At 36.9% G+C, this 22937-nt stretch overlaps 1 protein-coding gene across 2 annotated transcripts in view; it reads left to right on the forward strand.

Moving 5' to 3' along the window:
- The window catches only part of slc6a2 (solute carrier family 6 member 2), a 32298-nt gene extending 26041 nt beyond the window's left edge, over positions 1–6257 (forward strand). For both annotated transcript variants that reach the window (XM_073836066.1, XM_073836067.1), the window contains exons 12-15: positions 1479–1579; positions 2503–2670; positions 4102–4173; positions 4270–6257. In XM_073836066.1, the coding sequence (XP_073692167.1) occupies positions 1479–1579; positions 2503–2670; positions 4102–4173; positions 4270–4293 (365 nt within the window). In that variant the 3' untranslated portion in view covers positions 4294–6257. The remainder of the gene's footprint in view (positions 1–1478; positions 1580–2502; positions 2671–4101; positions 4174–4269) is intronic.
- Positions 6258–22937: the final 16680 nt, after the last annotated feature.

Genomic DNA, 22937 nt, shown 5'->3' on the forward strand with positions numbered 1-22937 from the left:
AAATCCTGGAATGTTTTCCTTAAAAACCTTAATTTCTTTGCAACTGAAGACAGAAAGACATGAACATATTGGATAACATGGGAGTGAGTAAATTATCAGGAAATTTTCATTCTGCAAGTGAACTAATCTTATAATATTAAAACTACTAGGACAAGTGTAAATTCTAGCATGGTACTTTGATAGAATGCCACCTTTGCAGTAAGTCAGTTCATGAAATTTTATCCCTGCGAAATGTAATGGAAAGTGAAACCATTTAGGAACAGCTGCAATTCAGCCACGAAGACCATGTAAAGTCCAAAGCAGAGTCACCAGTTGCTCAGACGCATGGATAGCGGAATCGTGCTCTGCTGATTCCATAGCTGAAGAGTTCCACTGGCATTAATATCTGTGCAACTGAACCTTCAAGGAATGGGTTTCCATGGCTGAGGAGCTGCATGCAAGCTTTACATCACCAAGTACAATGCCAAGCGTTGGATGGAGTGGTGTAAAGCGTGCCGACACTGGATTCTGGAGCAGTGGAAACCTGTTCTGTGGAGTGACGAATCAGACTTCTCTGTTTGGCAGTCTGATGGACGAGTCTGGGTTTGGCAGATGCCAGTAGAATGTTAACTATCTGATGACATTGTGCCAACTATAACGTTTGGTGGAGAAGGGATAAGGGCATAGGGGTATTCTTCAGGGGTTGGGCTAGGCTTCTTATTTCAAGTGAAGGGAAATCTTAGTGCTTCAGCATACCAAGATATTTTGGATAATGCTATGCTTACAACATTGTGGAACAATGCTTTTCTATTTAAGCATGATTATGTCCCAGTACACAAAACAAGATCCATAAAGACATTTTGGATGAGTTTAGTGTGGAACAACTTGACCGGCCCGCTCAGAACCCTGACCTCAAATCCATCAAGCACCTTGGCATGAACTGGAATGGAGATTGTGAGCCAGGCCTTCTTATTCAACATCAGTTTCTGATTTCACACATGCTCTACTGGATGAATGGGCACAAATTCCCACAGAAACACTCCAAAATCTTGTGGAAGCTGCAAAGGGGGGACCAAATCCAAATTAATGTCTTTATATTTAGAATGCAAAGTCCCTGTTGGTGACACAAAGACAAAGATAGTTTAATGACTGACCAAATTATACAAGATCCATGGCTACTTCATGAGTATGAAGTGTCCCTCGCCTCACCCAAACAGAAAAAATAAACAAATAGTTCAAAGCCTCAAGACTTTAAAATGTCAAGATTATCAGTGTTCAATTCCGTTACACAACTTCCTGACATCCAACACTTTGCCTATCTACTTTATATTGTATTACATAACTATTGAATACAGTGCTCTTTAAGAATACAGTACAGAGAGTTCAGATCATCACTGATATTGTAAGAAGAGAAGCCCCATTCATGGAAAGGTCTCTGGTACTTTTATCTTGAAATGATGTCCAGATGCGGCTAATTTCTTTGTGTTTTTGTACCTTAGGCGTGGACAGATTTAGTGAGGACATTGAACGCATGATGGGCTTCAAACCAGGGATCTACTGGAGGCTCTGCTGGAAGTTTGTCAGTCCAACATTCTTACTGGTGAGTGAAACAGGTGTACTAAAATAACACCTGATATAATTTGACGGCACAACAATGAAGTTTGAATAAAAAAAATTAAAAACCCTGGAAAGGTGTTATATATTTTGTTGACGTGTGTCAAATCCAGAGAAATAAGCAATTTAATAAGCAAAATAATAAGTGTCCTGTCCCTTTTTCATTGCGTCACCTGCCATTCACGTCTTACACCTTCGATTTCACCCTTGAAAAATGGAAGCACCAAAGGTGCTTTAATATGTTATGCACTTTATTAGACAAGTGACGAACGCAGAGAGTAGCAGTCTAACAGAACTTTCAGCACACTTTAAATGTATCTAGTGTGATAAAACAGAGCTGCTTTACCCCACATACACATGACTGGAAAGAGCAGAAGTGCTCGACTGTGGCATAATAAAAGTTCAGCTGTTTTCGAGCCGTGTGTTGTGCTTGTTTCTCATTAGCAATCACTCTGGCGGCCTTGTTTCGCTTCCATCTCTGTCAGCCCCATTCTGCTTCATACTACAGTGATGTTATTAAATCTGTAATACATTAGCATCCACAAACATGATTTCTGCCTGAGTTGGATCAGATTGCATCGGCAGTGGGGATGAAGATGACGACACCTTTGTTTCTTTGTTTGTTTTGAATATGCACCCTCTATTGGCGAAAATTACATACTGTGCCTTTAAGGAAATAATGTCTTTTCTCTGTCCCCTGTTAGATTACACTTTAAATCTGTTTTGTCGGTTAACCTAAAAATGTACTCAATTGTACAGTACTTGGAATACAGCTGATACAATTGAATGGGTTTTAACCAGTGAAAATAACATGCTTAATTTTCTTACGCTGACTTTTACACTCTTTTGTACAGAATAGTGAATAACTCCTTATTGTTTCTGTACTTCCTGACTTCTTTTTCTGTGCAGTTTGTGGTCATCGCCAGCATTGTTACCTCCGGCGACCTGAGATATGATGATTATATTTTCCCTTCCTGGACAAATACGGTGGGCTGGTCCATAGCCCTGTCCTCCATGCTGTCTGTACCAATCTACGCCATCTACAAATTCCTTTCTTTGCCAGGCACCTTCAAAGAGGTTAGTAAACACGTTTCACTTATCTAAATGAGGACTTCTACTGTTTTAACATACAGCAAGTTATAAACACTATAAATTTTCCCCCAAAATATGGTTTAATACTATAGGTACACACAGTCATGCACACACATACTGGCATATGACACATTTATAGTAGAAAACAGGAACAAAGAGAAGTAGTATTTATGTCCAGTATATTTTATGTAAGGGATAATGTATAGTACAACCAGTTGTTATCGCAAAATAAAGCTCAACAGATTTATCAGCATTGTATAAGTCTGAAGGGCTTTATTTTGCAATAACAACCAGCTGGATGTACATTATACTGTGTATTACATGGCTACTTGCCACAAAACTAAATAATTAGATGCAAAATATTGATTTGAGTTTAAATATTTGAACGCAAAGCTTCTGTGAAAAAACAGTTGCTAGCAAGTGGCAAGTTCAAACTAGACATTTCACCACATGAATAATTATGGCAATAAAATTTTTTAAAAGATTTCAAATGAAACTGTTTAAAAAAAAACTGGACGAGTTTTTTAGTTATCTTACAATCCATTACAATTGTCGCAAAATGGCAGCAGCTTCGTTGTATGAAACAAAAGAGAGTGGGTCAGTAATACCAGGATGACATAATTAAATTATTTGATCCAAAATAAATGTTTTTGTTTATATAAAATGTGTGTGCTGTGTATATTTATAAAATATTTACATGTATATATATATATATATATATATATATATATATATATATATATATATAATTTATTTTATATATATAAACATAACATATCTTTCTTAAATATATACACATGCATGTGTGTGTATTTATATATACATAATAAATATATACAGTAAACACAAATATATTATGTACACAAAATCTTTTATTTTGGATGCGATTAATTGCGATTAATCGTTTCCCAGCACTAGTTTTTACTGGTTGTTATCAGACAATTCTGGGAATTCAGAATGGAGTATTGTAATAAATCGAGCCATGTAATAAATAATCTTATATTAAAGCAGATTATATTAGGTGTTATATTCATACACCCCTTTATTTTCATTCCAGCAGACTGAACTTCCTGCAGAGCCTCAAGCAGATTCTTTGTTTCAGTCTCGGCATATGTTGAATGCCCGCAATAAATCTGTCCATGACTTAAATCTGCTTTGTGAGTTTGTGTGGTCCTAAAACTGAGATGTTTTCATTTCTAACTGCGTCACTTCCCAAAGCCACAAACATGCTACTGACATCTGGCTCAGTGCTTATATACTCATATTTTCCACAAGCAGCATGCTATCTTAAATGATTTCAGAGATCATCTAACATATGCAGATTAAAATGCCACATTGCCATCTGTTTCTGAGCCGATAATTACGTTTTTGTTTAAATTTGTGGTTCATTATTGTTGTGTGTTTATTTCTTTGCAGAGAACAGCATACTGCATTACTCCACAAAATGAACATCACTTGGTGACGGAGGGTAATGTCAGGCAGTTCAAGGTAAGACAATGCAAAAGGTGCCAGTTTACTGATATTTCTTTTAGGAGAAACATCCTCACAGTTTTTCAATTGTACATTTTGCCTTGTTTTTTCCAGCTCAGACATTGGTTATCCATCTGATGAAGAGGTCAGGTGGAAGTGCCCTCTCAAATGCTACTTGAATGCTGGAGAAGATATGGTGTGTGTGAGAGAGAAAGGTTTCTGCAAAGGTCTCTTAGCGTTTGAAAAGTGTCCCCTGAGAAAAGGACAGAATGAAGCGATGGCTTTGTGCGTTTCCCAACCACACACTGTTACTGTCCAGTCTGCTCCATTTGTGTTCAGTGGTTGACTAGACTTTTTTATATTGTAGGGCAAAATAACTGTTTCGCCTGTACTTTTTTTTAAACCATACCATTTTAGTCTGAACTCTCGAAAGACCTCAAAATACTTACGTTTTTGAGTAAGACAGGTATTTTCCACTTTTTCTTTTTATAACTGTTTTGTTCTAGTTTTAGTTTTTGATGGTTAAAAGTCATTGTTTGTGGAAATGTAAGCAGAAAAACACTCTAAAGCTATATAATACTGTATGGCTGGGAAGTTAAGTGCGTGTGCTTATATGGAGTAAGTGGGTGTGACAGGTTCTCTGTTTCATAGTAAAAGTTGTAGAGGTTTAGATAACACACTGAGAAATGGAAAACCCCTTGATATTCCAGGAAATCTTTCACGCCATATACCAGGATATGGAGCGTTTTGAGTCATTGCTACAGTATATGTTAGGGCGCAGCTGTGAGTTTCTCACATTTTACCTTGTTTCCCAAGAATGGTTTGGTTTTGCAACAGCTGGCTTACATCAAGGGTCTGCCAAGCATTTTTTCAAGCACATCTTTTTTTTTCCTTTTTGACACACCTCACAAAGCAGACCACTGTGTCAGTGCCTTATCTAACCGTAAACTTCCTGCCATTAAGTAACTCATCCTCATGAAGAGAGTGCAGGGATGTTCTTCATGACTAAAGCATCTCTTTGAGAGAGAGAGTCTCAATTATCTCCAAGCCAAGGGAAATTTATGCTCATAGCTTTCAAAATGAACTGCGATTCAATGATCTGCCTCAAGTAGAGCGTAAGAGCTCTTCTTTTGTTAAATTTCAATATTAAGGAAAATGAATTTTTGGTATTTTGAGTCAACATTTTACATTTTACTTATGGCCTTAGATCAGAGCAACAATTAAGACAAATTTGCTACCTTGCACAAAACCGTTTTGCCCCTTCAAGAGAATGATTACAGAAATAGAACATATATTTTAAATTTAAGAAATTCCAGCTGATCATGTAAAGCAGCAATGTTCAAATACACTATTTAGTTTGAATTCATGGCATTGAAAATCTATTTACACTGTACGCTGACAATTCAATTAGTTGAGCTCTTGTGGTACAATCCCATTACCATGTGGTCCCTTTTAACATTTCATGCCTTGTATGGGATGTGTGTGTGTCTGTGTGCGAGTATAGATAACAGATTAGGTCTCTTAGGTTTTCAAACCAGTCAAGATCAGTGGTCCATGTGGTTGTCTTTGTCTCGAGATGACGCATACATTTTGTGGTTCACTGTGGCTTTTTTGCTTGAAGGAAATGTTTTAACATTGTCAAAATCAACTCCCATTATGTTGGTTTGTGTTTTATTTATTTGTGTGGGATCATTTGATAATACAAAAAAAATGACAGAAAACATGATCACTGGTAGGAAGCGAGCAACATATGTGGATTATGAACTATAAAGAGAAACAAAATATATTCTTTTGTTATATATCTAATATTGTATGTATCAAATTCTTTATAAAACGTGAATGTAAAACATTTTAAGCAAAGTGTCTACTGTTATATCATGCTGTGTGATGTCGATAAAGATATAAATATTCAGAAATGTATTATTCTGTGTAATCGGGGGTGACGTAACCACATGAATGTAAACGGAGCAGCTCTGGCATTTCTGAGTGATGCTTACAGAATAATGTGTACAACTACGAAATTGTCCTTTTGATTGTGAGTGACAAATATATATGAAAAAGTTCAAATATGCACACTATAACAATAAAGTCCTTTCCAGTACACACACGAATAGAAATCAGTGTTTTGTCTGTTCTTAATAGAGCGTTTTCTGTTGAGGTTTTGTTTTTACCACACAAGCGTGACAGTGCTCATCATTTTGTGACCCTTGGTCATATTGATACATAGACTACAAAAGTGTTATGTTCTGCTGAGCACAGGCTGACAGTGCTGTTTTCTGTCTCAATAGCATTCTGCTTTTTGTGTGTGTTCTGTTTACCCGTCTCTCTGCCGGATGTACACAGCCTTAGCTACACAGACGGTGAGCATGTGTCCCCCTCTCTGCCAAACAACACTGTAATTCATAAGCTGGAAGATTCTACTCATTTGTCTTTCAGTACATTTATTAAAATTAGGGCTAGATGGGCTGAGTGATCCATTGTGGGACTCTATATCCTATAAACAGTGTAACAGTCTGTTAAACTGTTTTTAACAAATCTTTGCTGTACAGACATAAGACCAAGCATTTTTATGAACCAATCTTTAGCATATACGGTGTATTCAGAAAGTATTCAGACCCCCTTCACCTTTTAAATTTTATGTTGCAACCTGATACTACAATTTTTTAAATTATGTTTTTCATTAATCTACACTCCGTACTTCATAATGACAAAGTAAAACAGAATTTTAGAAATGTCTGTAAATTTATTAAAAAGAAAAAACTGAAATATCACATTTACATAAGTATAGACAAAGGGTGCCAAAACTCGGTCCTTGAGGGCTGGTGTCTCGCAGAGTTCAGCTCCAACTTGCCTCTATACACCTGCCAGGAAGTTTCTAGTAAGAGCTTGATTAGCTGGTTCAGGTGTGTTTAATTGGGGTTGGAGCTAAACTCTGCAGGACACTGGCCCTGCAGGACAGAGTTTTGGCATCCCTGGTATAGACCCTTTGACATGATTTGGGAAGGCACACACCTCTCTATAAAAGGCCTCACAGCTGTTAATGCATCTCAGAGTAAAAACCAAGCCAAGAGGTCCAAGGAACTGTCTGCAGAGCTCAGAGACAGGATTGTATCAAGGCACAGATCTGGGGAAATCTACAAAAAACATTCTGCTGCACTGAAGGTTCCCAAGAGCAAAAAAAGTGGCTTCCATAATTCCCAAATGGAAGAAGTTTGGCACAACCAGGCCTCTTCCAAGAGCTGGTTTCCCAGCCATATTGAGCAATTTATGGAGAAGGGCCTTGTCTAGAATGGTGACCAAGAAGCTGATGATCACTCTAGTTGAGCTCCATGATCATATATGCAAATGGGAGAAACTTACAGAAGGACAAACATCACTGCAACACTCCACCGATCTGGACTTTATGGTGGTGTGGCCAAACTCAATTATCTCCTCAGTAAAGACACATGAAAACACACTTGGAATTTGCAAAACAGCACCTAAAGGACCCTCAGACTCTGAGAAACAAGATTCTCTGGTCTGATGAACCTCAATTCTAAGCATCATGTTTGAAGGAAACCTTCCCAAATATAAAAGTGTGCTGGTAGCAGCTTAATGCTGTGGGGCTGTTTTTCAGCAGCAGGGACTGAGAGTCTCGTCAGAATAGAACAAAAGCTCAGTGCATCAAAACATTGAGAAAGCCTTAATGAAAACCCAGTCCAGAGCATTCAGAACCTCAGACTGGGCTGATGGTTCACCTTCCAAAATGACAATGACCCTAAGCACACAGCCAAGGCAACACAGGAGTGGCTTAGGGACAACTCTGTGAATGTCCTAGAGTGGCCCAGCCAGAGCCCTGACCTGAACCCTATCAAGCATCTCTTCAACCTGACTGAGCTTGGGAGGATTTGCAAAGAAGAATGGCAGAAAATCCCCAATCCAGGTGCGCAAAGCTTGTTGCGTCATACCCACAGACTTGAGGCTGTAATTGCTGCCAAAGGTGCTTCAACTAAGTATAAAATACACATTTGATATTTCAGTTTTTTCTTTTTAATAAATTGACAGACATTTCTACAATTCTTTATCATTATGAGGTACGGAGTGTAGATTAATGAGAAAAAAAGTGAATTTAAACAACTGTAGAATGGGGGTCTGAATATTTTCCTAATGCACTGTATACAAATGTCTAAGGCGTCAATATTATAAACATGATCAAAACTGTTTTGTACAGTTTAGTACATGCCTATTGTTTTCTGATTCATATTTTATACTATTTTAGCAATTAATAGGCCTTTTAGTGTTACTCCAAAAACATGCCCCTTCAGGTTATGGTACACGTCTTTTTACTGTGAAATAATTACTTTTAATTTATAAAGTAAATGTAAGAATGACTTTTATATTACTTGCAATACTTCAGGATAAACCCTTGCTGGAATGAAGCAATTTAGGTTTACTAAGGATTATCCATGCATCATTTTTGTGACACTTCATTTTAAGAACCAATTCTTACTAGTTGCTTATTAGCATGCATATTACTTGCATATTGGCTGATTATTAGTACTTATAAAGCACATATTAATGTCTTATTCTCCATGAGCATATTTTAGATTCCTTAATCCTACCCCATCCTAAACAAATTAGGAGTTTGTTCAGGTAAAACTCTTGGCTAATAGTGAATATGTCTTCCCTATTCTAAAGTGTTACCTTAGAAAGTTAAAATGTGAGCATCAAATATCATACAGTCATGGCCAAAAGTTGAGAATTACATAAATATTGGAAATTGGAAAAGTTGCTGCTTAAGTTTTTATAATAGCAATTTGCATATACTCCAGAATGTTATGAAGAGTGATCAGATGAATTGCATAGTCCTTCTTTGCCATGAAAATTTACTTAATCCCAAATAAACTTTCCACTGCATTGTTAAGAAGGCTTCAGGGCATCCAAGAAAGTCCAGCAAGCGCCAGGATCGTCTTCTAAAGAGGATTCAGCTGCGGGATCGGAGTGCCACCAGTGCAGAGCTTGCTCAGGAATGGCAGCAGGCAGGTGTGAGCGCATCTGCACGCACAGTGAGGCCAAGACTTTTGGAAGATGGCCTGGTGTCAAGAAGGGCAGCAAAGAAGCCACTTCTCTCCAAAAAAAAAAAACATCAGGGACAGATTGATCTTCTGCAAAAGTATGGCGAATGGACTGCTGAGGACTGGGGCAAAGTCATATTATCCGATGAAGCCTCTTTCCGATTGTTTGGGGCATCTGGAAAAAGGCTTGTCCGGAGAAGAAAAGGTAAGCGCTACCATCAGTCCTGTGTCATGCCAACAGTAAAGCATCCTGAGACCATTCATGTGTGGGGTTGCTTCTCATCCAAGGGAGTGGGCTCACTCACAATTTTGCCCAAAAACACAGCCATGAATAAAGAATGGTACCAAAACACCCTCCAACAGCAACTTCTTCCAACAATCCAACAACAGTTTGGTGAAGAACAATGCGTTTTCCAGCACGATGGAGCACCGTGCCATAAGGCAAAGGTGATAACTAAGTGGCTAGGGGACCAAAACGTTGACATTTTGGGTCCATGGCCTGGAAACTCCCCAGATCTTAATCCCACTGAGAACTTGTGGTCAATCCTCAAGAGGCGGGTGGACAAACAAAAACCCACTGATTCTGACAAACTCCAAGAAGTGATTATGAAAGAATGGGTTGCTATAAGTCAGGATTTGGCCCAGAAGTTGATTGAGAGCATGCCCAGTCGAATTGCAGAGGTCTTGAAAAAGAAGGGCCAATACTGCAAATACTGACTCTTTGCATAAATGTCATGTAATTGTCGATAAAAGCCTTTGAAACGTATTAAGTGCTTGTAATTATATTTCAGTACATCACAGAAACAACTGAAACAAAGATCTAAAAGCAGTTAAGCAGCAAACTTTGTGAAAACTAATATTTGTGTCATTCTCAAAACTTTTGGCCACGACTGTACACCAGGCTTTTGAGGAATGTCTACCTCTCAATCATCGCTGCATTAGATGCATTAAATGTTTTCCCCCCAAAATAAAAATGACAGAGCTTTGATCATAACACTAAAATCATAAAAGCTTAAAACAACTCACTAAGACATACTATGTCTGCTATATTGTTATAAAGATCTCATTAAATTACATTGCAAGCTATCAGAATTTCATCATATTTTTTGGCCATATAAATACCACCTCTCAATAAAACTGAGGTGTTTTGAGGTATGTCTGAGGTAAGTATGAGACTCATATATCATACTACATGAGTCACAAAAGCCTGAATATGATACTCAACACATATTCACACTTTGTTGCTTGAGGGTTCAGAAGTTTGTTCCATTAGTCAGGATAGTACATATTACATATTAAAGATGAGGAAACCTACATCTGAATATAGGCAGTCATGTCAGTGTTTTCACCAAAAATAAAAAAGTTTATTCAAAACCAAATGTTTTGACTATATTTATTTATTTTTTACTATGACCAATTTGGCATATAGTACAGTTATGTTAGGAAGTTTTAGAAAATATGACTGAAGGGAATTGTATTCACTGTTTTCTCAAGACACTCATGCACACAGTATGTAATCTTACAGGACAAATGAAACAATGCACCCTTGACCTGGTATCGAGAAATTAAAAGGTTTTAATGAATTGCTTATAAAGAAAAAATGCCTAAAGACAAAAAAAAATAAATAAAAAAATAAGGGAATGACGCCAATTAGTCTGAAAGACAGACAGACTACATTCGCAGGAGACAGCAGGAATTAAGTGCCTGAAAGGAGATTAGAGGCTTTATTCTGCTTCAGTTTGTCTAATCTTGTGAGAGAAAATAATGAATAAAGGAGAGAAAATGACAAGCTTCTGCAACTGAGAGATGGACACAGACTAGAAGAGACAGGAGACACATTATTCAAAGAAACAAAACATGAAGAGAACTTAAATAACCAAACAATATCCAACAAAATCATAGTGTGTTCAGTGTAAAAACTCTAAACCAAACTATAAACTGTACTGAAATGCCACAGTTAAGGGAGCCTGGAGGTGAAAGGTCTCTCCACCTCTCAAATATGTCCTTCAAAAGCAAGTTAATGGGTCACCAATGCTTTAATTCTTCCCTGCAGAGTGTCTGTGTTTGTAAATGAGGTGCTGAGAGTGGAGACTGTCAGTTACTGTAATTACTGTATAATTGCTTTTTTAAGATTGAGATTTTCAAAAACACATTAGACAAACAGTAGCAAGATTGATACAAATGAATAATGAGCACAGACTGCATGAGTCAGTGGAGCAATAATATTGAAAATGTATGTGGTAATTGAAAAAAAAAAGATTACCATTCTTTAAAGGAGATCTCTAGTTGGATCAAAATTGCTGTTGCATGCTGACTAAATTTAACTTAAGCAAAGTTTATTGGAAGGTCATTGACTTTTGGCTAAATATAATTTGTATTTAATAATATTTGATTCTGTTAAAAATACCTTTGTGACTTCTCTGTGTTTGTTTGCTATAAGAGAAATCTGAGCTTTTGTATTTTTAATGTAAATAACTATTTGAATTGAATTTATTGTCTGTATTTCTGATATACAGTATTATACATTTCTGAATACATATATTGTTATCAACATCACACAGCATGATATAACAGTAGACAATTTGCTTAAAATGTTTTGATACATACGCTAGATCCATTAGATATATTGCCCAATCTACAGAATTGGTGCAAACTCCTGTCTCACAACCAAAAAACACATTTAAAAAGCATTTAAGTATTCAAATCTTAGATGTTTACTCAAGATCCTTCTTTTATCTATTGAAACCCACAATAATATTTCAAATATTAGCAAGCTTAATATATTTAAAATCATCAATCATTGGGTATATTTAATTGAACTTATGAAAATGATACTGAAATCATTTTTGTATTTTTTTTTTTTCATTGTTGTTTTTAGAAGAATCTTTTTGATTCTTTCAAAACGTAATGTTAGAAAAAATATATTTTGTGTTTTCTTTCTTTACATTTATGATCAGGAAATATTTCTGTGTCCCTCTCTCATAGCTACTGTACATGATGAGTAGATAGGCCCCATTATTTTGAGGTAAATGTGTTCAAAAGTCTGAAAAATCTGTGTACAACTTTAAAAAACATCTCTACCGAACACCTTTTTTTTCCTGCAATTAAGCACACTTTTTTGGGTTATTCCATAACATTTAGTTTTTATATGTGGATTCAAAATACAACAAATCTCATAAAATACAATTTGCATACATACACATTTTTTGGAAAAAGACATTTCTGTCATGACAACTCTTGAAAAAGTTTAGTACGGTGATGGATATGACAATGTTAATGTATTTGGTCTTGGCAGAACTGATCTGCTACACTGCTGCTGCAAGCAAGTACAGAACTTGCTACTGCCAAAGCATATGGCGATACGGTGCTGTGAGTATTTAAGACATACAGCTGCTGCACAAATAGCATAAAATAACCCGTAGCAGATCTATACAGGTGGAGCTGGGGAAGGTGGAGGGTTTCAGAGGAACTCTGAAAACGCACTGCGAAATGCCCAAGTGAATGCTACCAGCCATTTAAATAGCTGCAAGCTGGAGGCTCATTGGTTGTGTACACAATATGAACAAATCAGCTTGTGCCAAGGCGTATAACTCTGTGATATCATCAGTTACGTTAACAACCTGTCAGCATGCATCATCTAGAGTTTCATGGCAGAACCAGGTAGACATTTCTAACTCTGACGTTATATAACGCCCATATAACAACAGAATATATTTGTATCTCAATTAAAGCAACTTTATTAGCGGAGACTAGATCAATCGCAGATTTTTAGGATGTTTAGTGTTTCCCAGGATAAGACTATATAAACTGAGGATAAATTATATGAATTCAGCTGCAGGATATCTTGTGTTTTATTTTATTTGTGGTTTGGTCATCCTCCTAAACTCAGTTATTGCGGTCTGTGTATCCTTCGCTGATGAGAGAGAGAGATGACCTGTTCTGAATTTCCGTACTCTGGTCTTCTAGCGCTCCTGATACAAGATGATATTCGGCGCTGATAACACTTTCTCCCTGCCTCTTTCCTTCTGCTTATGTCTTTCACTCTCTCCTCTTCCCCCACTCTTCTTCATCTTATCTGCTGCGGTTTGCCCTGTGTTCTTGCTTAATGCACCAAAAAGGTCAAAACCACAAACTTTCATCAAATTTGCTTAGCCAATAAAAGTCAAGCCGGCTCTCCACAGACAGCGGGCTAATTGCAGACTCTCTGCAGCTGTAATGCAATTAAAGTGGTTTTTTGGTTCTCTTCATATTGAGGGCCTTGTTCTCTCCTTGTAATCCAATCGCCGAAGATTAATCCATGTGACCGCATTGATGAAATCTATACTTTCTGTCGACAGCCAGAGAAGACCTAAATCCGGCAAATGAGACAGAGAGCGTGTTGTTGTCCGAAGAAGATTAATTCAACGTTTAGCAAAAGCCAAAATGAAAAACTCTGCTGACAACAAGAAACGTTCCATAGCGGTAAATCATCTCCTAGTAATTCCTCTCATTATTTTTAATTACACAGATTGCAATTTACCACAAAGACAGTAAATTAATTTTCGATTTAACCACCGCTAACAAATCATCACCATAGAATCCATGTGAGGATTTCCTCAGAATAAATAATTAATACAACATCAAATGTGAGCATCTGACAGTACAAGAAAATTAAAACAATAAGATGTTATATGATAAACCAGGTGCGCCGTACTGATAAGCAGTATATTTTTTCCTTCCTTTCTATAGGCCGCAGGTTCAGCTGAATATAGTATTAGATTTCTGGATAGCAGTATTACGCAATCCACTTCCATTACTGTTTTCACTTTGGAATAACGTCTGCCAATGGCTTTTCATAAGATGGCTACATCTCTAAATGTTAGAAAACAGGGTCACTGCAGGGCATTTCCTCCCTTAACAGGGACTATTTGGGGTGTAACAGAGGAAGCCAGGAATCAATGGTCTTCTTCAGTAGAGTAAATACTCCCAGTGGTTATTTTTGTTAGGCTGTGCCAGAGAGTAAAAGTATGACCTACATAGTTCAGTCAGTTACATTTGCAATGTTGATTGCAGATAACTGATTCTGACGAAACATGAGGCATATGGAATTTTGTTTTCCTTTAGTTTCTAATATTCCATTTAGTTTCCAGTGTGGTGGGCCAACTATGTTGCATGTGTAGCAGGACTGCAGCTCTCAGATAAGCCTTGTTGTGTTCTGGAGAAATTCAACACAATGGATGCACTGTTCATTTTTCCCTGAAGCCCGCATAAAAAACAAGAAGAAAAAAAAAAGCTAAATATGTACGAAGTAATTTAAAATCTGAATGTTATATATTTTGTATATTCATACAAACATATAACTTTAAATCCTAACAATAACTAACTTTTATTTACCAAGAGTTGATTTTTATTAAAACAAAATTGATGATAATAATTATAATAATTTTCTAGTCACATACTTTCGTAAAACTAAGCAAAACGTGTAAAAACATTACTAAATTGTGCATATTTAGGATAGATAAAATGCCAGCTATGAAATTAGTCTTTGTATTCCTCAGGCTTTAATTACTATAGTATGTTTCATTTCAGTGATTCAGATATGCTTAAGAGCCTTGGCATTATAGGTTATCTGATTGTTGAAAATGAGTAGCTAATGCAGGGATGATGGGCCTTCAGTCGGCCAGAAAAAAACACTCTGACTGGATCAGCACATGCTGCGGCCGCTGCACACTGAGGAATTTACAGTAATAGCGAGTGTGGCCACTGAGGGTGCTTTTAATTACCCACCATTCCTTTCTGCCATGATTCTGTTCCGCTCTCTTGGTGATGTTCAACTGTGTTTCCTGTTTACTCCCCCAAACACTAAAACTTTTGTGACTTCAGGCAGCCATCCCTGGCACAAAGTTCTCAAACCTCGAACCTCCTCCAGCGAACCATGCACAGCACGTTCACTGATAGTCTGATACATATTGCTTACGAAACAAGCAGTAGATACCCACAGAGTGTTTTAGACACTCAGTAATAAGTATACAAGTAGAACTGTACATTCTGCATTCTTTTTATGTCTGATAATGTAAAAAATCTAAATAAATAAATACAGTACTTATTGATAGACAAATTATAATTATCTCTAATCTCATACTTACCTCTACATAAAATAGTTTTTCACTAGGGCTGGGTAAAAAATAATGATTTCTTGATTTTATTTGATTCTTATTTTTACAAAACGATATCGATTCTTAAATCCCAAGAATCAAATAGTCTAGCCTGTTTTCAGTTAATGAATGGAATATTGTACTGCCAAAAACTAATGCTTACTATACTTTGACCAAAGGCCTAATAAAACCATAGTTAATTTTTGTTAGGACAAAACATAGTCTAGATTTAGCTATTATTGTACAAATTTTTACATTTAGGCAAGATAAAACAATAACGCATGGTCCTAATGTAATACTTACATTTTTCTAAAATAAATGTATACTATGTGCAAACAAATTACAGTGAGGTGGTTGTTTTGCAACAAGGAGGAAATAAAGTGACAGGTACAAGAAAATTTGTAAAAAAAATAATAAAATAAAATAAAATAAAATAAATAAACACACACGAAAAACAGAGAGATGTCAAGTAAAAATGAAGGGACTAAAAAGAAAAATGGAAGTTAAAGAGATAACCTTTAATTATTTGTTGTTGTCCGTGGTTGTGTATGGGATGGCCTGGATGAGTGTGAGATTTCCCGGCCTGAAATTTTGTCCCAAGCTTGTGAATTAGGATCAGATCGCATCGAATTGTGAAATTTGTGTCAAAACCCAGCCCTATTTTCCACGTACTAGGTCTATTCTTGAGTCATGGTACAACTGCCTCTTAATGACATGTAAAACAAAAACTATGATTGGTGTTCATTAATACAAATGTTCTAACTTTCATGGCTAAAATGTATGGTTAAAGTATGGCTGATATTACAGTGATATTACAGTATCATTTTTGATAATATTTAGAATATTTTTTTTTTCTGTATTCCTTTTTAACTTTAGGTTTTAGTAATTTTGTTTTTGTCAATTATAATTGTATTATTTTGAATGTCAATATAGTTTTTATAATGATTTGGTTGTTAGTTTGTTTAGTTTTAGCTATTTTAGTACTTCAAGTTTAACTAAATGATGTCTGTCTTGCTAAAAAACTAGCTAAAATAAAACAAGCTTAAGTATTTTTTTTATTTTTTTTTAGATTTTATTTGATTTCAGTTAATGTTTACTTTATTTTATTACGTACTTTGTTGTTTTAGTTAATGATAATAACCTAGTGGCACATTTAGGAAACATACAGTAGTCACATTTGAGTTTTTAGTATTAAAATACATTTGCATATTTGAAAAAGAGTTCTCACAAAGTTCAAATATCTGCTGAAGGAAAGCTGTGGTAATACTAGGATATTACTGTCCATATAGGCTGCAATCATTGGTTCCTGGAGACTGTAGGAGAGCAGAGCAGAGGCAGAGATTACGCAAGTTAAAAGCAGACACAGAAGACTTTTCACAACAAAGATGTAAGCTCTGACTGATAACATCAAAAACCCTGTATCGCTGTGGGAATTTTCCTATCTCAAGGACTCCCTGGTGTGTAAGTAATTGGCAGTTGTAAACGGGTAGAAAAAATAGGATCAAATTTAGAAATAACAGAGAAAGACAGGCAGAAAGAGAGACACAGAGAATTGTCATGTCTTGATGTTCAAAAGTGAGACACTCATGTATGTTCATACACACACAGGCCTAAATGAAGTTGTGAACATTGAGGTGGGTGTTTTTGTTACATGGTTAATGGAGAAGCACACTCAAACTTGTTTTTCTGCCCTAATAAAATACGACAGCACAGAAGCACACTTGTCATCAAATAGACTCCCACTGAGGCTTAAAACGGAGACATGAAGAGGGACTGGCACTGACTATGGACTTTGTGGACTAAACCAAAATCTACGACTAATTGGACTCTCATAACATTGGACTATAAATAACATTCTAGGAGCAATGGAGCATTCAGTAAATTATTTGGAGAAAAGATGCTTAAACATTTGTCTAGTTGTCATATTGTGGTTACCACAGACCACAGTTACCACAGGAGGTAGGCCAAAAAATACTTTCACTTACATACACGTAAGACATAATAAACAATGGGAAATGATGCACCGTCACTGTGCATCAGGATATCTCAATTTGACAAAGTAAAGCCATGGGTTCTATCCTTTATTATGATTTTTTAAAGATTGCAATCATCTGTCCGAGAATGCCTGGGCATAAATCACTTTAATATATTCAATCCATATAATCTGGTTCCAAATGAAATTTTGAGTCTCCAGCTAAAGGAGATACACAGTAGCACTGTTCATCTTAGGGGTGTACAAAAACTTTCTGTCTGATCAGTCTTGCCTAATTACTGCAGAAGTAAAATAGTTTATTGAATTATCTTTAATGCAGAATGTTATACTGCTACACATGGGACTGGGCAAAGATCTTTACAACTGCTTTCCCATCTTCCCATATTTTATTAAAATAAGGGTCCAAAATTAACACTCTCCACAAGCTTAGTTAAATAAATAAAACTCAATTGGCTGGTAACTACATCAATTATTGCAACATATTATAATTGTAAAAAGATTTTAAATAAATTGTAAGAAAAATACTGATGTGCTCTAATGTGACATGCGTAATTAAAGGAATAGTTCACCCAAAAATGAAAATTTGATGATTATCTGCTTACCCCCAGGGCATCCGAGATGTAGGTGACTTTGTTTCTTCAGTAGAACACAAACGATGACTTTTAACTCAAACCGTTGCAGTCTGTTAGTCATATAATGACAGTGAATGGCACCAAACCTTTGAAAGTAAAAATTAGCCAGAGCGCATACACATGTAACGCGCCGGATGCTAAGCACGCACTCAGGACAGTTGTTGGACATTGCTGTGTATCAAAAGTAAAAAAATTATATAAATACTGTTCAGTTTCTCACAAAAAACAATTGTTTCGTGTCTTAGGACATCAATGTATCGTCACGAGCCGCAGGGTGTAATTTGGATTTGTCTGTGCATGTTTTTTTTTACTTTCAAAGGTTTGGTGCCCATTCACTGCTTAAAAGTTTAAGCTTAAAAAATCTTTGTGTTCTACTGAAGAAACAAACTCACCTACATCTTGGATGCCCTGGGGGTAAGCAGATAAACGTCAAATTTTCATTTTTGGGTGAACTATCCCTTTAAATAATAATAATCATCATAATAATGTCACAGCCTGCATGTCTTTTAACAAAATCCTGTGCTTACTTGGACCACCAGCAGTAGCTCCTTCTAAAGCTTACTCAAAATCATTTAATGCCAGTATTTTTGTTCTAGCTAATCAAAATGCTTTTCTTGTTATCCCTGTGCTCAGCCTTTTTGGCTTGAAAGCTTGACTTCAACAACACAATAATCGAAGGCCCCTCATACTGGTTAAGTATTTCTGTTGTAATTATAACAATGCTGTTCTCTTTTTCGTTTAACACAAACTGGGAGTTTGTGATTCCATATTTCAAGATTCGGATTCAGGTCAAACAACTTACTAAGGGGAAAAATGCTATTTTTTTTTTGTTTGTTTTAATCAGTTTTATTCTTCACCTGTTTTGAACATTTCTATTGAGTTTTTATATCTAATTAAATTAAAGTCTCACTGTGGCCCCTGGAAAGTTGCCTGAGGCCCTCTGTTAAAAGCTACCTGATGTCATGACAAAAACGCATCTGTGGGAACTTTTTCATGAGTTGCGAAATACATACCAATAAGTACATACTACTGCAGTTTCTAACAAAAATGTCCACTAGAGGCAGTAAAACAGTAAGGACTTGTAATCGTTTCGTACACAGTTATGATTACAGCACGATATGCTTCGCTTTTCAGCTGTAACACTACTGTAAGTCAAAATAGCATATTTTCTTGGAGATAAGTGCAAATAACAATAGGTTCTATTTACACTAAGTGCAAATAGCTATAGATTCTATTTATACTATGCTGAAGTAGCAGGATTTTCTGATATTTATAATACTTACTGCAAATAGACGCAATTATCTGCACCTCAGTATTGTAGTACATTAAAACAGTATGCAGTAATTACATACTGAGTGTAAATTATAGTTTTAATTAACAATAAGCCCTCCCTACACCTACCCTATAACCCCAACCAATACTTTATTTTCAACTTTTTAATTATGTCCTTCATTTTTATTAAAAATAAATGCCTTTCCAATATGATATGAGATTTGAAAAAAAGAGAAAAAAGTTTGCCAGAAGGGGGATTCGAACCCGCATTGGTTGTGTCAAAATAAGTGAAACATTATCCTCTGCGCCAAATAATGACCATCTTTTGTAGTGTTGACTATCCCAATCACATATTGGTGGATGGAGTTAGTAGTGATGGGAAGTTCGGATCATTTTACCGACTCGGATCTTTGAGTCTCGTTCAGCAAAATGAACGAATCTTTTTTCGAGTCATTTCGTTCATTTCGTTCATTTTACCAAAATATAATTAAAAAGCTACGTGTTACTTTCATAACACATGCATGTACTGCTTGTACAAGCGTTGATTACACTATAAACAAGACAAAACTATAATACTATTAGAAAAAGAAAAGGTTAATTCATTGTTTACCTGGGTCTTCAGTCTATGATTAGCTCCCTCACCTCTATCTGTACAGGTTTGAGCCGTTCGTTCATCACGTGACAGCCCCATACGCTTTACCTATGCTGCTGGAGCCGGAAACAGAATTGATTAGTTCATTTCTCGAGTCTTCGGGTTTGAGTCCTTCGTTCATCACGTGACAGCCCCATACGCTTAACCTATGCTGCTGGAGCCGGAAACAGAATTGATTAGTTCATTTCTCGAGTCTTCGGGTTTGAGTCCTTCGTTCATCACGTGACAGCCCCATACGCTTTACCTATGCTGCTGGAGCCGGAAACAGAATTGATTAGTTCATTTCTCGAGTCTTCGGGTTTGAGTCCTTCGTTCATCACGTGACAGCCCCATACGCTTTACCTATGCTGCTGGAGCCGGAAACAGAATTGATTAGTTCATTTCTCGAGTCTTCGGGTTTGAGTCCTTCGTTCATCACGTGACAGCCCCATACGCTTAACCTATGCTGCTGGAGCCGGAAACAGAATTGATTAGTTCATTTCTCGAGTCTTCGGGTTTGAGTCCTTCGTTCATCACGTGACAGCCCCATACGCTTTACCTATGCTGCTGGAGCCGGAAACAGAATTGATTAGTTCATTTCTCGAGTCTTCGGGTTTGAGTCCTTCGTTCATCACGTGACAGCCCCATACGCTTTACCTATGCTGCCTGAGCCGGAAACAGAATTGATTAGTTAATTTCTCGAGTCTTCGGGTTTGAGTCCTTCGTTCATCACGTGACAGCCCCATACGCTTTACCTATGCTGCTGGAGCCGGAAACAGAATTGATTAGTTCATCTCTCGAGTCTTCGGGTTTGAGTCCTTCGTTCATCACGTGACAGCCCCATACGCTTTACCTATGCTGCTGGAGCCGGAAAAAGAATTGATTAGTTAATTTCTCGAGTCTTCGGGTTTGAGTCCTTCGTTCATCACGTGACAGCCCCATACGCTTAACCTATGCTGCCTGAGCCGGAAACAGAATTGATTAGTTCATTTCTCGAGTCTTCGGGTTTGAGTCCTTCGTTCATCACGTGACAGCCCCATACGCTTAACCTATGCTGCCTGAGCCGGAAACAGAATTGATTAGTTCATTTCTCGAGTCTTCGGGTTTGAGTCCTTCGTTCATCACGTGACAGCCCCATACGCTTTACCTATGCTGCCTGAGCCGGAAACAGAATTGATTAGTTCATTTCTCGAGTCTTCGGGTTTGAGTCCTTCGTTCATAGTGGCGCAATTGCGCATGCGTGACTGAACGAATCACTCCCCGAGACGACTCGTTCTTCCCGAGTCACATTAAAGATTCGTTCAAAATGAAACGAAAATGAATCGTTCAAGAACGACCCATCACTAGGAGTTAGTGTAAATAGCCACTGCCAAGAAGGCGAGCTATTTGCACTTAACACTGAACACTCTTTTAGCGCCATTCAATGGACATTTCACATTGAATATGTCACAAAGCGTAGATGGTGGTACGTATTTTACATTTTGCAAAAAATTCCCAGGCCATTTGTAGTTTGATTTTGACGTGACAGTGGTGATATATAAGTGTGTAAGTTGTTCATTTTTTTATTAGTCTCCCATTAATGCCATTATATTGTTCATTTAGACGTATGAACCAATCACAGCCGATCATAACCAGTCATATCCAATCATATCGTGATGGAAGCATTGCCTCCTCTCAAGTGATTTTCCCCATTCATTCTCAGTTCCCCCCCACAAAACATTTAGGGGGTCCGTTAAAACTCAATGGGCTCAGGAGAGGTGAGAAAGCTACGGACTCCTGCTGTAACTTTACCTGCTGGAGTCACTGTTGGACAGTTTTACTTTAGAAAAAAACGAATGATTTATATGTTTTATGTCATTTTCTGTCATATTTGTGTTGTTTTATTTTTGTACTATGAATTTTTTTTCATCCAATTTTTTGCTTCCTCGGTGGAAACAACCCTGGTTATGCTATGCTATTGGGCTAACTGCAAACTAAAAACACAAAAAAGAGAAATATTTCCTTGAAGATTTGTAGCTATAGTTATACAAAATGTTATACAAATCATGAATTAACATAATAGCTGTCCATTACATCAGAAAGCCTTTCATGAAGACGTTCCGGCAGTTCAGACTGTCCAAAAGCAACAATCACACATTCCTATCAGCTGTTTAGTCTGATAACATGTTCTATCTCGGTCTGTTCAGTGGGGGTTATTTTGATATTGCTTCAAAACTGCCTCACAAATGCAGAAGGAAATCCGCCAGGTCACAGCGCTGGGGGAGTGTGACGGCTAGTCATTCTTACCAGACCAGTGTTTGGCATGGAAGCATACTTGCTGCTTGCCAGCGAACAACAGCAGTTACAGTACAAAACTGCATAGGTTTGTTTAAAAGTACATAGCACGCATGCTTCTGGTACAGATGTTTGTTGACACATCTTAAGTGTCAAGGACATGTCATCACTGTTTTAGTTAGTTTACTTTTAATGTGTTTTAAGATCATGGAAAGAGTGGGAAAATTAGCTTTGAAATGTTTTTGTATCAAGAGTGCATGACATTGACTTTAAGAACATTAACTGAGGTGGAACTCAAGAGGAAATGAGATATAAACAGTATTTTTCCCAAGGTTATTGTGGGTAATTGCCATCAGGCATGACACGTGTCTGTCACGTAAGCAAGTGCACACGATTAAGAAACAAAGATGGGTGAAAGTTCATTTGGTCAAGAATGTTTATGAAATATCAATTTATCTATTAACAACACACTTTCCAACATTAACAAAAACTGTTGCTACCTTGCAGTTTGGGCTCAGTATGAGTCAAGAGATCACAGTACAAGTCAAGATCACTGGAAGTGAATTAAATTAAACACATAACATATGTATTTCTAAGATACTTTTTCCATCATAATACTTTGAGAAGAGACAAACACTGTTTCAAGGCAGAACTTGCAGACTTATGTTCTTGTTCCAAACCTGAGACACATTTGACTCAGGAAGCCCTCAGGAGCCAAAACAAACTGCGAGACTGACAGCGTATAGGGTGTTCCCCAAATAACAGAGATCTACTCCAAAACCTGTGTGAGTG

Source organism: Garra rufa, chromosome 3 (assembly GCF_049309525.1).
Source record: "Garra rufa chromosome 3, GarRuf1.0, whole genome shotgun sequence".
Taxonomy (NCBI): domain Eukaryota; kingdom Metazoa; phylum Chordata; class Actinopteri; order Cypriniformes; family Cyprinidae; genus Garra; species Garra rufa.